At 41.3% G+C, this 17,956-nt stretch overlaps 1 protein-coding gene across 1 annotated transcript in view; it reads right to left on the reverse strand.

Moving 5' to 3' along the window:
- LOC144792308 (2'-5'-oligoadenylate synthase 1-like) overlaps positions 1-17,956 on the reverse strand; it is a 127,832-nt gene that overhangs the window by 8,246 nt on the left and 101,630 nt on the right. Inside the window, exon 5 of the mRNA XM_078667257.1 lies at positions 15,956-16,100. Within this exon, the coding sequence (XP_078523383.1) occupies positions 15,956-16,100 (145 nt within the window). The remainder of the gene's footprint in view (positions 1-15,955; positions 16,101-17,956) is intronic.

A 17,956-nucleotide genomic window follows, 5' to 3' on the forward strand; every position in this document is an offset into this window, starting at 1 on the left:
AAACTCCCAAAGTTGGAATTTGCTATTTCTTCTATTGTGTCTCAAATGCGTCCCTTTCCCCGGCTTGTCTGTCGTTGCGTGTATCATAATTTCTCTTTCTGTTCCACCCTGCTTTCTTCCCCATATTCTTCTGCTAGTCCCTCGTAGCCTTCCTACCTTCATAGTTCTTGGTTCTGCCTTTCTTTCTCTACTTCTTTCCTTCCTCTTTTTCTTTCTTTCCCTTTACTTAGCCCTTTAATTTTCTTTCACTCTTGTTTTTACTTTCTCAGATTTAACATTTTTGCTACCCTTTTTGTTGGCTCTTTATGTCTCTTTTATTTTTTTTCCATCTCCATGTATTTCCTTCTCTTCCCATTCCTCTTGTGGTTCTGAAAATTCTGGATCCGACCATGGTGTGGTACCGAAGCTCTACCCTCGTGCAGAAAATGTCATCATACCATGACGATTTTGGTATTGGCAGACCGGTAATAATTAGGACATTATTACTGTGCATTTGCGTCACGATTGAGTGACGCAAACACCCCTAAATCGTGCTTCCTGTCTTGAAGCCTTGGGTTCCATGTTGTGAGCGGCATCCATCTTGTGATTGCCCTTACATAGTCGATTGACCAAGGCTGAATTCGAGCTGAAAGGACACGTACACCTTTCCTGACCCCTCTGTGACCTGGCCAAGCTGACTCCACTGCCTCGAGCCAAACCTGTTCAGGCAGTTCCCATCCCAGTGGCCGAATGAGATTACATCCAGGTGCACATACCATAAGCCTTTCATCGCACACAAACCATGTCTAATCTTACACACACCTGTCTCTGCCTCTTTCTTTATGATCTGCTTTACGATGGGGAGGTGCCCGTTTTTATTAGGGGTCCGTCGATATCTGATGGAAACACTGGACCTTGCCGGATAGTTAATTATAAACTGGACATACGAAAATGTGGGCTGTCATCATAACTCTGCTTTTACTTTGTGTTGGAAATATGTGAATTATTTACTGTAAAACAAAGAATGTTTGCCTAGGGCATAATATTCTGTATAAAAGGTCTGTGCGAAGGCCATGCAGGCAGACTACCTCATTCAGTTGCATTTAGGTGACTGGGCGACGTAGCCTCACAATTAATAAAGATGTCTTCTCATATTTCAGATTCTCTGTTGATTCCTTTGCTGCTTATGAATGAAGTACTTATTGGTAAGACCCCTGAGAAGAAGTATGATGGTTTTCAGTATGATGGTTTTTAAGGTACTTCAGTTGTCGCCCAACGAGGGGGCCTCATCAAGAAGTGACAGTCTGGAGGAGTAATCTTCAGAGGACAGAAGTCTACTGGGGAAGGCAAGACAGAAATCTACTAAAAGAGGTACTCTGTGCACGGAGGTTCTGGGGGATTCTCTGTCTTTGCGGCCTAGTATATTTTTGATTTTTCTGACTTAAATCTCTCCAAAAGATGTCACTCCTGACTGAGGAACCCACTTTTTGGCGTAAGTGTTTTTTAACAAAAAAGTCTGTTAGTGCAGTTAGAACTTGGCAGTTAGAATTTGAACAACTATTTGTTTGGTATAGCTTTGATAAGTTTGTATAGGTTTGTATATGCGAATTGCAATTTGTGTAGGTGTATATGCGAATTGCAATTTGTGTAGGCAGGTAATGCCATTTGTTTTACTTGAAGTATAAGTGGGTCGCTCCCAGTCCTTTGTTTTTGCTTAGTTTGTATTTGAGGATTGCAATTTTCAATAACCGAGGGTCTTGTAAATTTACGAGTGTATCGATAGAGATAGCGCCCTTGAAGTTTGAAGCTAGATTAGTGAGCTATAAGATGCCTGATCTTAGCAAATTTGAAGATTTGTGTTGGCCAACTTTGTATACGTTTGGATTAGCCGGTTTAATAGGTTAGGTTTACAAACATATTTCTTCCTTGGTGATTTTGTATCCCCAGGGAATTAAAATATGACAAAAAAGGATCCTGTGCACTTTTATGAATGGATATGCAGAACGATTGTTGGTGTTCTGCCAGCTACAGCTAGTGAATTGAGTGTATTTTCGTTTTTCCTGCACATACAGCTAGTGCTGTTGGGCTGTTTCTGTGTGTCTTTTGGATGTGTTTCTTGTAAATATGACTTACAGCTACGTACAGTCTGGACTGTCCTGTTTTCGTCCTGAGTGTTGAATTGTGGGTTTAAATATGTGTTTAAATGTGTGTTTAAATGTCTATTTTGTTTGTGGGTTTTGTTGTAAATTGCGACAACGCTATTTACAAGAAATGGTTAGAGCGCGCTGTATTGTGTGTCCTAAATGTTTTCAACACTTTCTGTTTATGTCTGAAATGAGCCCAATGTGTGTGGGTCACATTTAATGGATATAAATAAGGCCTCAGACAAAAACGAAATTACATGTTTTTGCAAAAATAAATAAATTTACAGCATTTTCCCTTAAATGCACTGTGTTAGATGTTCACAGGCAAACATTTTCAGCTGCAGTATATTTAATAAGAAGGTTCATTCAGCCAGCACCTCTCTAGTTAAACACGGGTGGAATTTTGCATGACAGCCCTTTTTCATAAAAGTGGCGCGAAATGTGACGCAGGTTTTGTGACGCGTTTTAGGTTAGGCATATGCGCTCAGGTTTGTGAGTTAATGCATCTAAATGATAGACAAGGGATGCAGCGGGCTCTTATATGTAGAACAATCACAAAAAAGGAATAATTGGTTTTATTAGAAAAAAATAATTATTAATTATCAGAAAATAATTATTAAAACTAAAGTGCTACAAAAATCGTTTTTTAATGTTTATAAAGCTTAACACTCATACTAAGACCTCCTAGCATTAAAATTTGATTTAAGTTATGTTGCATCACTAAAATGACAAGTATTCATGTGTATAATTTGCCCTTGACATAGGCGCAAACAAGCTCATTTTTATAAAGTATAAATTATTATTTTCAAATACCTGATTGAATACTTCAATAATAGACATTCTAGTAATGCATATTATGCAAGAAAATTGTAGGATATTCATTTTTTAATGCCCAAAATGTGAAAGTCGATTTTGAGTAAAATAAATGTTTAAACAGCATTTTGCTTTCATTCAGAGTACTTTTTAAAGTGTCTCAGCCTTAAGCAGATGCATGCATTTAGGTTTTGATATAAGGTTGTGCCTTCTTATGATTCAGTGGGTTAATGTGCCAGTAAAAAGGCTCATTTTAATATCAGGGTTGAAGGTTCTAGCTTTAGCTAGGCCTATGGAAAGTTTGTTCATTTAAGAACTACTGAAGTGTATATCATAGGATTGCAACAAGCATTTACTCTGAAAAAAGTGGTCTGTGTGTCTTTACTTTTGAGACACATTGACAGTAAATGTAGTTTAATGATCTGGGAATAGGGATAATTTTAGCGCCTAAAAAGAGAAATTATTTTTCAAAATAGAGTGAATTATTGCAGATTATAAGCCTTCTGCTTTGACGGGTTCAGTGTAGCAGCAGTTGGGGGCTGGGAGGATGGCTGACTTGGCCGCGCTCCTGAGATGTTATCTTTTAGTGTTCACTGTAAATAATGGAGAAGGCCATCATGTTGACATTTGCGATCTCTTAATTAGGACTTTTCCTACGAGGAATGCAGAATGACCTCTCTGCACGGGCTGCTAAAGGTGGAGTTTCTGGTTTCTCTGTGTGAACATCAATAAAATGAACGAACTTAATTTAAAGGGGAAAATGCATAGGGGTTTCTCTGAAGGTCCCACACATGTGCTAAATATATGCAAAACTGATACATTTTGTGTTTCCACACTAAGGAAAATAATGTTTGAAAGCTGCGTTTATTTGACAAGAAAATGAAGTGTTGCATTGAGTCTTAGATAAAAATAACATACAGCCTTTTCTCACAAGTTTGAAGGCTACAGGCCTAGTAAAAAAAAAACAAAGGGGGATTTGCTCATTAGGCAGTATTTTTCAGTGCACATTATAGGTGCCACATTCATATGGGGGTATTAGTGTAACCAATTCTTTTTGGAACGGTAAAAATGAAATGGCTTGATATTGCGAGGTAAACTGACAAGATGGTAACAGTTAAGTAATGGGAACTTATTTTTGGGTTTCCCTAACTGTGTATCATGTTTTGTCTTCTGATTAAAAGTTATAATTAATATTCGTTTATTAGCAAAAATGTCTTTCTTGTGTGTTGTGTATTTTTCTTGTTGCTTTTGCCAACAGATTATTCATGGATTATTCTAAGGCAGACAAGACACGTGAGTTTGGTTAATTGAAAGGAGATGTGTTTTTGCGTAATTTCTTTGAAAGAAAAAATGTTCATGTTTTGGTTTGGGTATTTGGCGCTGTCATGATATTTTAATTTAAGTGGAGAGGTGTGGCTCACTGGTTAGAGGCGGCAGACCCGAGAGCAGAGAACGGGCTGGGACCAGGGTTCGATTCCCGTCGTGGCAGGGTCTCGGACCTAAATGATCAGCGGACTCGATAATTCTCGCCTTGGTGCCTACTCAATCCAGGGACCACACTCGGTAACTCTGGGCATTAAGCTTGCCTCATCTCCACAACGGCCCCCCACAAACGCCAGGGATGCCTGGTTTCACCTTGGAGACTCCCAGGAGGAACTATCTCACAGGGAAAGCCAGGACGGGTTCCCCAGCGGTCTATAGCGCTACGAGGCCTGCGGTGCGGGTAGCAGTGCGCTTTACAAGACACACTTTCATTTCATTTCATTTCATAATTGGACATGTATGTGAGAAGAAAGACAGTAAAGTTATGTTTGACAATAGAACTACAACTGTGTTGTGTTCACTGTCAAAAGGGGGGTATAGAGTTTGTATGGAGTTTAGACCTGACAAAATTTAGACAGGCCCAAATATTGCATTTTGGGCTGCAGGTTTACAGTGCATAAAGTATACAGCGAATATATCTGATGGCTTGACATGTGCATTGTGCATCTTTATTTTATGTTGTTACTATTACAAGTTCTCCTCCAGTGTTGTGAAGGGATCCGTGTGACGACACGTATTGTTACACAATAATTGGATGAATTTGGTATAATGATAAATTTCACAGATATGGTTTACATACTGTGAGGAAGACAGGCAGCATTTTTACCAGTGCATGCCTAAATCTGGCTATAATGATATTAAAGAGAACTCAAAAGATATACAGGTTCAAAAGTGTATCACCTGATGTTAGTCACCTACTGCACATCCCCTTAAAGGAATAGGCAGCCCTAAATTGTTATGTATCCTTGATTGGACCTAAGGATAGAATTATAGATCTGTGACTCAAGGTGTCCTAATTTTTATATTGCATTACGTAATCATATTTTGTTTCCCAAATAGCATATGGCTTTGTCCCTTGAAAGGAAACTAGGTTTCATTTCTCTCTCCCTGAAGAAGGAACTGGAACATTAGCTAAGATTACTGTATATGGTGGAATTAGAATGTGTGTACCTTTGGTGTTGTGTGTATCCCCCGTATTCTTGGTGCTGTGTCACATGCCTGAGGCACCCAAGCAAACTCTTGTTCTTCCTATTTCTATTGTTGCCCCCCCCTGACCAATGTCGCATTATGCTTAGTTACTAGGGGTTTTAATTGTGTCCTACTTCCATTTCACCTTCCCATGTTCCTTTCACCAGTCAGCCCATTTATTATGGGTGTATTGTTTATGTGCACACTTCTAGACTATAGTGAGGTATCAGGGACCCCCATGTTAGGTAAAATGTTTTTCCAGACTGACCATCAGAGTAGTGATAGGCTGGTTAATTGACCCAATATTACAGTGAGACCAGTTTTCCATCTCAATAGGAGATGTCTTAAGGTTACCCTTTTTAACATGACGAATTTTCAGATGTGTTCTAATCATGCAAATACCAGGACTTTCTAGTGCTGGTCCTTTGTCTGCATATTTGATCATTAGCCTTTGTATTGCATAGTGCACCTGATGCACATTTTTAAAGGGACTTTTCTCCATGTCCTTGATAAATCTGAAACATGTTATTCCTCTATTTGAGATGTTCTACATAAGGGATTTAGGAACATCTAGGCTTAGTCATTGAGGGAACACATGTATTTGCCCCATTAGACAATGCCACTGTGTAAGGAAATCCATTCGGATAGGTGACAGAGAATAATGAAAAGAACATCTTGATTTGGAGAAAACTAACAATTGTGTTACATTTCCTACATCACTAGGTCCTGCTAGATCTTCCAGAGTCAAAGGAAGAGTGATTCCCTGCAGACCTGTGATCAACACTAAGCCCACTCCCCATCAGTGACCGCTACAGAATTCTTGGCTCTACAAATCCTGCAAGCGAAGCTGGACAGCGATCATCAGCGCGACATCAGTGGTACCTCCAAAAGCAAGGCATCTGCTTAAAAGGCGTTGCAGAAAAAAGGAGGAGCCGGTTCCTTGTTTTCCACAGAATGAGAGTTCATTCGCTTGGGCTCTGTACCTGTTATGTGCTGGAAACCTCTGTCAGTGTACATTCCCTTGAGCCCTTGGCCCAAGCTTTGGCCTCACCCACACCTCTTTTGCTCTGCACCAGCGGAACGGCAGTGCACCCAAGGATCCACATTTGGAAAAAGGCACTACATTCTGGTGCCCATGAGAGAGCAGCTTGAGCATCCTCTGACACTAAATGATGAGTGTTGGAGTCTGAAAGTGCTGCTGATCTTGCTGGGTTGTTTCTCAGTAGTGCTTGGATCTGCACAAGATGCTTTGTGCCCTTGATTAATGAAGAGCGCATCATTTGTAGTGTCTGCCACAAAGAAGAGACACTGGTGCATTGTTTTGAGACATTGAGACTTTCGAGTGAGCGGTGAGTGTTTTGCTCGGAGGGCACTCCAACTAAACAGTATTGTTTTCTCATGAAAAAGCCTGAATTGAAGAGGCCCAACGCGAAGAAGACACTGAAAGCGGACTTGATGGACATTAGTAGCCTGCCAGGAGAGGCTTTGGCGGACTCTGGGTATTTTCTGTGAGCTTGTATAGAATTGGAGTTTGGAAACTAATTTTTGCTGCTTTGCTGGCATTTGTTTTAAAGTACTATTCTGTTCAAGTAAGAGCAGAATAAAGTCTCTCTGTGGAAGAGTATCCTTTTTCATCTGAGAGCATTGATCAGGGACGCTACCGTTTCACTTGAACATATAATAAATTACTGAAATGCATAGGAAGCTATATAAAATGTTATTAGATAATTCTAGGATTTGCCTTCTGCTTAGGATTGTGGAAAATTATGATTTCATTCGTAATAGTGGTCACTACTTCCTCCCGTGGTCTATATGTTCTCAACAACGTGTTTTCTAGTGTTACTCTAAAATGACATTGTCTTTTATGGGTGGGATTGTTTTGTTGCTACCCAATTGACATCTGTACCCACCTCCCAACCTATGTCTCTTCCTACTATTACCTCTTTGCATTTGACTTTTGTTTCTCCTTTTTCTCTTGCTTTTTCTGAAATTGTATTATGGTTTTTTGTTAAATTTTTGATTGGTTACCATTTACCAGTTGCAGGGTCACGTAGGAGTACCAACGGTTCAGTTTGTGACCTGAGTAGTGGCAGTAGGTCTGCAGGACTTGCAGTGTCCCTATGACCTGCTAATAACCACAGCTGAGGTACTCTATCAAGATTGCGTGAGCGACATTAGAAAATGGAGATTGTATTGAGGAATGACGATAAAAAGCAAGAGATGAAAAACCGATATTATAGAATGTTGTTCTCTAAATGTGGTATAGCTTTATCTATTTTAATACTTTTATGTATTATATTAGCAACTATATTCTGGTTTGTTTCTCCTACACAATTGACCTCTGCACCAACTTCTCAACCTACTCTTTCTTTTCCTACTGTTTCTCCACACTCCTTTTTCACCCTCTACCTGAACACGAGTCTGCCAGAAGGTTAGAATTTGTAAATAACTCATTCGTTCAACTCCTACGCCAGCACCAGTCTGTAATGAACACAACGAATTGTTGGGTATGTGAACGTATGCCACACACGACAGATAAGGGTAAACAGTATTTTGTCCTGCCATTTAGCTACAATGGCTCTTTTCGGGCGTTTCAGAATATGTTTATATTCGCCATCGAACCGTATTCCCCACATTCCATGAAGAGTAACTAAAGCAACAAAGCATTGGTAGTAGGAATTGCCAATCTGAGCAGAACATATCTGAACAATCTGAACATAACAGAATATGGAGTTGCTTTGAGTGAGAACCAGCGCATAAAAAGCCAATCAAGTTGCTGCATTTTTTTCATCCCAGACAACGCTCCGACAGTATACCAGGCCATCCCCAAAACTGCATAAAATCTCTGAATCCATTCATGTGGATGAAGGAGACTGGTCCTTGATGGGGTGGTTCTGGGAACTGGTCTCTGCCTAGGGATGGAGGATTCTGATAGTCATTGGGATTATCTTCGCCATTCTTTTCCTGTTCTGTCTGTGTGTACAGTGTGCTCCTGCAATATGTGGCCTCTGGGCTACATCATGTGTAAGGAAGCCTGTATCAAGAGATGAACTAAGTAATAGGATGATGCTACAGCAACATCTCAATGACTTTATGAATATAGACCTGGACTCAGATTAGCATGAGTATAGGTTATTGCCTATATAAGGGCAAAAGGAGCGTCTGTGGTTCTGAAAATTCTGGATCCGACCATGGTGTGGTACCGAAGCTCTACCCTCGTGCAGAAAATGTCATCATACCATGACGATTTTGGTATTGGCAGACCGGTAATAATTAGGACATTATTACTGTGCATTTGCGTCACGATTGAGTGACGCAAACACCCCTAAATCGTGCTTCCTGTCTTGAAGCCTTGGGTTCCATGTTGTGAGCGGCATCCATCTTGTGATTGCCCTTACATAGTCAATTGACCAAGGCTGAATTCGAGCTGAAAGGACACGTACACCTTTCCTGACCCCTCTGTGACCTGGCCAAGCTGACTCCACTGCCTCGAGCCAAACCTGTTCAGGCAGTTCCCATCCCAGTGGCCGAATGAGATTACATCCAGGTGCACATACCATAAGCCTTTCATCGCACACAAACCATGTCTAATCTTACACACACCTGTCTCTGCCTCTTTCTTTATGATCTGCTTTACGATGGGGAGGTGCCCGTTTTTATTAGGGGTCCGTCGATATCTGATGGAAACACTGGACCTTGCCGGATAGTTAATTATAAACTGGACATACGAAAATGTGGGCTGTCATCATAACTCTGCTTTTACTTTGTGTTGGAAATATGTGAATTATTTACTGTAAAACAAAGAATGTTTGCCTAGGGCATAATATTCTGTATAAAAGGTCTGTGCGAAGGCCATGCAGGCAGACTACCTCATTCAGTTGCATTTAGGTGACTGGGCGACGTAGCCTCACAATTAATAAAGATGTCTTCTCATATTTCAGATTCTCTGTTGATTCCTTTGCTGCTTATGAATGAAGTACTTATTGGTAAGACCCCTGAGAAGAAGTATGATGGTTTTCAGTATGATGGTTTTTAAGGTACTTCACTCTAACTCTTTTCTGACCCTTTTCCTGTTTTTTTTCCAGTCTACCTTTTTCTAACATCCTGTCACACTCTAGTGTTTTATATATTTTGTTCCCTTTTCATATCATTACTTCCTTTCTTTCCATTACTTGCTTGTATTTCGTTTTTTTCTCTTTCTTTTTTGAACAATTTTTATTCCTTCTATTCTTTGTCTTCTGCCCTTTCTTTCTTTTCTCACCCCTTTTATTCTTCACTCCATGTTGCCCACTTTGCATCTTCTCTGATTTCTCTATTCACCTTTTCTTTTTCTCCCTTTTCTCTCACTTTCTTCTCTATTTTCTCTTTGTGCTTGGATTTTTCTCCCTGTTCCCTTTCTGTCATCTCCTTTTTTCTCCTTCTATTACTCTTTCATTCTCCCATTTCTCCTTCAGAAAAAAGGTTCATTATTTTTCCCCTTTCAACCCTTTCTTTCTCCACATTTATCATTCTCTCTACACCTTTCTCTTTCTTCTGCTTTGTTTCTGTTTTCCTTTATTTCTTGTTTTCCTCTTTTCTTTCTCCCTTTCTTCCTTCATTCACTTAACTTTCTTCCCCTTTCCCTGTAACTTTCTCCTTTTTCTTTCTTTGTTTCTTTCTTTGTTTCTCTCTTTCTTTCTTTCTTTCTCACTTTCATCCTTCCTTCCATTCTTTATTTTGTTCCTTCTTTCTCTGTTCCTATCGTTTTCCCCTCTTTCTCTTTGTTTGTTTCCCTTTCTCTATTCATACTTTTCTTGTTCATTCCCTTTCTCCTCACCATTATTTCTTTCTTTCTTTTGCTGTACTTTTTTATTCATTCTTCCACGTGTACTTTCTCTGTACATTTCTTTTTTTCTTGTGTCACTAAGGCCCACATGCATCAAAGGAAAAAAACGGTTGCAACGGGCAGATTCTCAGAATCTGCCCCTTTGAGACCGGTATTTTTGCATTTGGGATGCATCATCCCAAATGCAAAAATTTAAATTTAAGTAATCGCAAAATTACAATTACTTTAATTGCGATTGCATTTAAGGAATCGCAATTTGCGATTCCTTAAATGCAATGCAATAAAGTAAAAAGAATTGCGATTTCGCAATTAAGAATCGCATTTGCCGTCAAATGAAAGGTAATGGTAAATTGTGATTTCTTTGTAAAAAGCATCGAAGCACATCTTTCAAAGTCAGTTGTTACACATACACATGCCCTTGCACATCACAATTTCAGGGGTGCAAAAGAGTTTCCTTTTGACACCCTTGCACCCTTGAAATTGCATGCATCATTTGCGAGTACCTATTGGGTACTCGCAAATTGCGCATGCAATTTCCCATTGAATGAATGGGAAGCCATTCCTTAACTGCGACCCGTAATTTGCGAGTCGCAAATAAGGAATGTTTAGGAATCACTATTTTTTTTTAGTGATTCCTACATGCATAGGCTTTTGCGATTCCTTAATAATGGCAATTAAGGAATCGCAAAAGCCAACCTTGATGCATGTGCCAGTAAATCTTAATTTTTTTCCCCACCATATTTACTTTGTTTCACCACCTTGCCTTTTCTTCTATTCCATTCTCTCTCCGTATTTTTTAGTTTGAGCCTCTCTTTCTATTGACCAGATTAATCGCTGCTTTTTCTCTGTCTCTATACTGCTTTGGCAGCCCTCAGCACTCATACCTCAGTGCTGTCATGCTATTTTATAATAGCATGCACATATTAGCGGGTCAGAAAAAAAGGTTTTATTGTGAGCCAGCTTGTAAGCTCTGTGGCAGCCACACTAGCTGTGGAGGTGACTGGTAGTTGTGGCCGGCATTAATCGCGGGTTGGGGGGAAGGGGTCGCATGGTGAGGATGGGGGATTCATTTATTAATAAATAAAAAACATACTTGTCCGACGGCTGGGTCGCGCGTTTTCTCAACACCTGCTCCTGCTCTCCTGCCTCTGGCAGGAACAGGAAGCAGGCAGCCTCCCTCCCCTCCCCTGAGCCAATCACAATGCTGCAATGACAGCATTGTGATTGGCAGGACGCCGCCCAGCCAGAAACTTACGGGGAGGACATTTTCTCCATGGGGCAGAGTGCGTATGACAGGGCTGGGCGGACACACAGGGTTGACCAAACAGTCATTGCGCTCTCAGGAGTGGGCACACAACTAAACATAAAATGGTAATAACGGGAAGTTATTACCATTTTATGTTTCTGTTTTTTGGTCTGCGAGAAAGCAGTTGGGCGACGCTCCTCCGCCCTAGTGGAGGAGCCGCCCCTGGGTAATCGCAATGCAATACCTTGACCTCATCAAAATGTCTTGGTCCTCTGTGAATGCGGGGGCAAGTTGCCCCCTTAAGTACCCTCAAGCTGCACCACTGACAGTAATCTAGTTGTGACCTCACCAGAGCTCTGGTGAGCTCCACTCGATGGGAGGGTACAAGCAGAAGCACCTTCTTGAGCATATTTTTTATGTATGTTCCCTCCTTTGACATAGGCCTTCGCTTGTGAGTCGAACAAGAGTTCCCAGTTGAACATACCATAATTTCATGTTGTTATTGCCATTGCCTGGGTGAATTAAGAATAGCACATTCTGGCAAGCCCCACCTCCCACCAGCATCTCAGCGTGTATAACCTAAAATGTTTAATTCACCCAGTTGTAAATGCGGTTCAGGCAGCCTGCCATTCAGTTGTCCTAGATCATTCATAGTCCCTCTGGTCCAAGTGGCTCTGCAGGTCATCTCTGAACATTCGCAAGATTATGCAGTGCATAGGGACCACCCACATCAAACTGTGATTGCGGTAGGAAATCAGCTGTGGTAAAGCACAACTGCAGACCAAGATCTACAATGCCCCTGTAGGCAAAGTAGTTGGCACACACTGCACTGTGCTGTACAAATACCCAGTACCAACATAGTGTAGGCAGCACAAACACAAGACGAGCCTGCTGTTAGCAGCCTCTATCTGTAGAGCACCATGGCAGCCTGCTTTGAGCACTGAAATAGTGTAGCCGCATGCCCTGTCAGAGGCCAGGATACCTCAGGTAGGGGCTAATAAGAGAAACAAGCATTGGCATAGCCAACAGGTCTCGCCTTTGGGACCTTATAAGTGCTTAGCCATGCAACACTTGATGTTGTTGCACCAAGGATATTGTGCTGGATAACTAAACACTTATAAGGTCCCAAGGGCGAGACCTATTGGCTATGCCTTCTTTTTTTTTTTTTGTAAATCTTTTTATTAAACAGACTCGACATAAGGCACAAAATCACAGAATCAGTTATGGGTTACAGTGGAATCAAGTTACATACAATACAGTTGCATATTCATTGAAGTCTACGGGGATGGGAGATCATCATCATTAGCTTCATGGGGGGGCACAAATGTCACCCCGGTATGCATTCCAGGGTGCCCAAACCTTGGACCATTTGCGGGGGCAACCCCTGGCCACATATACTGTTTTCTCTCTTAGCATACACCAGTCCAGATCTCGCTTCCAAGCTAGGACCGTGGGCGGGTGTGGGTCTTCCCAAAGGTGTGCAATATTTCTCTTGGCAATCATGCAGCCAAGCGTGACCCACTTCGTAGCATAACTGTCAAGATCAGATGGTTCCCAGATGTTGAAGAGGCACCTGGGCGCCTCCGGTCTAAATTCCACCCCCAACTGGATGTTGTGCCAATATTCCTGAATTTGTTCACAGTGCCATAGGATGTGTATGAACATGCCCAATTGTGTGCATCCCCTCCTACAAGAACCGTCCGTCAGTCTACCCATGTGCACTAGTTGAGGACCAGTTATATATATTCTATGGAGAACAGTGTAAGTCGTGCTAGAATAGCGACTGTCTTAGGAGAGGAGACCGCTTCCTGCCAAGTTTCGTCATCTAATTTTATTCCGTCCTCCGTCCATTTGTCTCGCAGTTTCAATAGGGGGTTGTTGATATTGTTAATGAGTTTCGGCTATGCCTTCTTTTATCCTTTCCTTCACTGACTGGAATGGTGACCAGTGCACTTGCTGATAGTTCACCTCTACCTTTTACAAGCATGGGGCCTGGCTTGCTTGCTTTCGATCCCCCCTCTTTAATAATGTCTCATTGTGAAAGTGTATTGGTGTTATAACAAGGACAATACATGTTTGCTTTATTTTTAATCAAATTATTTTAACAAAGCACAGCATGCTATATTAATTACGTTAATGGATTTTGATGGGCAAGATATGTAACTGTACAATATTGAGGACTGTGAAGTCAAGATTTTCAGAAGAGAAGACGCAAAATATCTCAGTGAGATCAAGCGCATGCTGCAGATGTGCATAACTAGTGCTTGTACTTGACACACAGAGTGTGTGTCAATCCCTTAGCCTCTTGGTGCTTTTGAGGATGCTGTCCCCTTTTGTAGGAAAGAATAGCATCAGCAAGGAAACTCGCCTAGAAAAAGCAACAGGGCACGGACATTACAAGCTGGAAGGAAACCATACATTGTGCTCAGCAATCGAAAGGTATTCTCAACCATAGACCTCACCATAGACTAACCTGTGACCAATTATTTGTCAATAACCTAATTAACCCTTGAAAAATAGAAGTTTGAAAAGCCCAGCTGAAAATCAAAGCTGTAACATGGATTAATATAGGCGGGGGCCCAGCCCCCAGGCTGAGCATAGTATTTACATTATCAGAGCATGGAAGTGGACAGAGTTTGATCGATTCAGAAAGCGACATGTTTGGCAGTGGTTAACACATGCGCAAACATGAAAAAAGTGATCAAAGAGGTGACAATAATCTTTTATGAGCTATGCCGGCTCACCTAATGTGACCCCACCGCACTGGTGAAGTTACTTCAAAGTTCCTTTAGGGCACCGAAATGATGTGGGATGTAACGAACACAGACCTGCACCCCCTCATGTGACGCTGGTTAACAAGGAAGCCTATCAGCACCAAACACATACACAGACAGCAGACAGCCTTGCCTGGGCACGTCTCTGTATACATATGCCTGTTCAACAGCACATCTACCCTGATGCTGTTCTATAGTTTTCAAATGCACATTACCAGTGCAGAAAAAGATGCAATTTACGTACAACGTTTGATTTCCGCTGCCTTTGCTTTGTTTTGTTTTAGTTTCCTTTTTATACATTATTCATCTTCATTGCTTTAATGCTAACTTTATTATCAAAAAGACAACAAACTTTGCAGACTAAAACAAGCAGATGCTGCATGAGGTGAAGCAAGGAGTGGAAGAGAGGACGTTGGAGGAGGAGGGAGATGAGGGAGAGAAAGAGAAAATCAATCGACCCACAAGACCGCGGTAAAGCAAGGTCTGACGTCAGCGGTGGATACATTACACAATCACACTCTGTGGGACTGAAATGCCCCTGAGGGGGACAAATACAATAATATGTAGGAAAGCCATGGAACTGGGTCAGGCAGGTCATGAAACAGGGTCAGTGAGATGAGATAGATAATACATCTATACAAACATTACCAAGGGGTGATCCAAAGGCACTCCAAGTACATGTAATATTAGAACAAGCATTGGTCGCGCGGCCGTGAAAGTGACGCGGCCGTGAATGTGAATGTGATCGCGATCACGCACTGTAAGGGTGCCAGCGAGCGATGCGCTTAATGAGCCATGATGAGAGAGGAAAGCCAGATGGCGCCTGTGTGCGTAACCGCAAGCTTTAGTCCACAAGCAAAAGTGTGTGGTGAGCTTTTTGAAACCCCCTTACTAAAATTTTCGCCAGAGCAGCGCATGCGTTGGCTCAGGCGAGACCTAACAATTCCTCAGCTATATCCCTGTTATAGGCATGCTCCTTTCCACAGGAGATGCAAAGGCTTGTGAAGCCCATCTGCCACAGGGGAGAAAGGGCCTGCAGGAGCACACTATAGAGGAAATCTTTTAAATACAATGCTGGGGTACCAGGCTATCATAGTGAGAATATCATTTGACATAAATATTGCATCCTGAATATTACTTACCAAAATATTACTACATTCAAGTTAATAATAGAAAACATAACATCAAATAAAGTGTGTTTGAGAGAGAGAGAGTAGGTGAGAGAGAGACAAACATGTGAAACATCATTGTGTTTCTAAGTATTCATCCTGAACTGTAATGAGCATGTTTACTTTTTTGTGACACTGTATTCTGCTTGCTTTTTATGGGCTATATTTCGTCCTGCACCATTGATATTCTAAAGCGCTCCAACACATGGTGCCATTCAGTCTTAAGACAACATAATGAGAATAAATAACAAAATATGAAGGTACACCTGTGTTGCCTTATAATAGATCATTTAGGAGTACGAGCTTTGAAGACTAGTTAGGGACCACTCACTATAGAGGGCAGCGTCTTCAAGTAACACCTTTGGGGGGTTGAATAGAAGAATCAGCTGTTCAATACTGTGCAGTCATAAAATGTCTTATCAATTCCCTTCTTGAAGGACACTGGTTTTCCACCCAATGTGAGACACGAGGAAAAAGGTTTGGAGGAGACTTACTGGCACATTCCAAGGCTGGATTGGTCCTAGTCCGTTCTTACAACACGCTGACCGCAGACACTCTGCAGCCTCCGCAGCCACCAGATCCCAGCGGGTCCCTTGCCCCACGATGAAGGTTGGGTCTGCCGGGTCCAGGATCACAGGTCTAACAAAGGCAAAAACACATAATTTCTGTGTAAGCAACTAGAATATCTCTTTTGCTGCCAATAATAAACTCATTCATCCCATAGTGAGATTGAGACAGATTAAAACAGGTTCAGTGTTAAATACAGATAAAAGTAAAATTAGAGACAATGACCGGTAAACAAGAGAGTGATTAAGGCAGATTATGGTGTTTATCAGAGCTTGGCGGTTGCGGGAGAGCTGCAAAGAAAGGCAGATGCCACATCATCTCTACTTATTTAGGCTGTATACTTGGCTAAACACTCTTAAACAGGGCAGTTAGAACATCCACTATTGCTTGGTAGATGTACTTCATCCGCGAAAGACACAGAGCTCAAGACATGCAGTGATAGAAGTTTATACCAAGACTGATATACAGTACAAAAACAGAGACAGAGACTCATACAGAAACAGATAGAAGATAGAGTGTTAAACAAATCACAGACATGGAACTAGAGGAAGAGTATGAATTTTGTGATTTCTAAAGAAATATATACTGGGATACTGATGGCATCGCAACACTGTACAAAGATAAAGGTAAACATCTGGAGCAAAATATTCTTATGCAAGTGTTATTAACAAGAGCCACTGGGGAAGTAACATGAAGGTAGTCTTTGATGGACTGTTCTCTGGGTCTTATGACCGTGAGAAGTTACTGGGCAGTATCCATGTTGAGTACTATCGTTTACCACTGATATTTCGGGCCTCAGGTACTATTGAACTTCAGTCAGTTAGAAAGTACAGGTACTCCTGTTTAGGCACTTGACTGCCTCAGGTAGTAAGGCTTACTCTATGAAATGTTGGAGCATATGGAACTAAACAACTTTATGAAATAATTAATTAGACTAATTAAAATCAATGTCCAGTCAGAACTACATCTTTAAAAATTGAGAGTGTTTGTTTATAGGGAATGGGAATATGAGATGGTTTTGTTTGTTTATTTATAGGAAAAAGGTAGGGGAATGGGAATGTGAGATGGTTTTGTTCACATGTGCAAACTTTGTCAGCTCTTTGTTTACAACAATGGTTGCTTACTCCATAAGTCAGTGGGGCAGAGGTGCCTGATGGGATGTAGCAGTGTGTCAACTTTGCTGTTATAACATTTTCCTGCAGCCACAATTTCTAGTTGCCTGTGTGGATACGTCTGAGGAACTTAATATGTTTGAGCACACATGGTTTACTTTCCAGCAAACTAGCACCCAAATCTGCAAACCCAAAAACCAACTACCCTGATTAGAATAGGGTCACACCCAAGTTAGAAAGGTTTAGTTAGGGTTGCCAGCAATGTTTCACACCATGGCTCTGTGCCAAATTAACCGAAATGCAAGCAATCTGGTAGATGGGGGTTCAGTTGAATGGGTACACTTCAGAACTGAGACTAGTTGAGGAGTTAACCGGTAGGGTTGGGCCAGTGTTTATCCATCTGTTGAGCCAAATTGAAAGTGAGCTGGCATCATAATGTTTTATATATTGAAAGTGAGCTGGCATCATAATTATTTTTATGTATCAGCTGTAATGATTGATTCCTGGCAAGCTCAGTAATGGCCATCAGGTCACTAGCTAATAATAGGAACAGAACATAAAGTGTGATGGGAGTTGAGGTACTGTGGCATACAGAAACTGTGCTGATAAGAAGCCAGTAAATGTTTCCCACCCCACAGACACCTTTGGTGTAGCAGGCGGAAACCTCAGAATTATGGACATGCTGTTTGTCACATCCACAGGATGATGATGGTCACCTAGAGAACTTCTGTTTTGTGAAGACACTCCTGGTGACCTCTATAGATTTTATGCAGTGTGAAGCATGCGATGGTGGTCCCGTTGATTAAAAAAGGCCAA

The sequence above is a fragment of the Lissotriton helveticus genome, chromosome 11, assembly GCF_964261635.1.
Source record: "Lissotriton helveticus chromosome 11, aLisHel1.1, whole genome shotgun sequence".
NCBI lineage: Eukaryota > Metazoa > Chordata > Amphibia > Caudata > Salamandridae > Lissotriton > Lissotriton helveticus.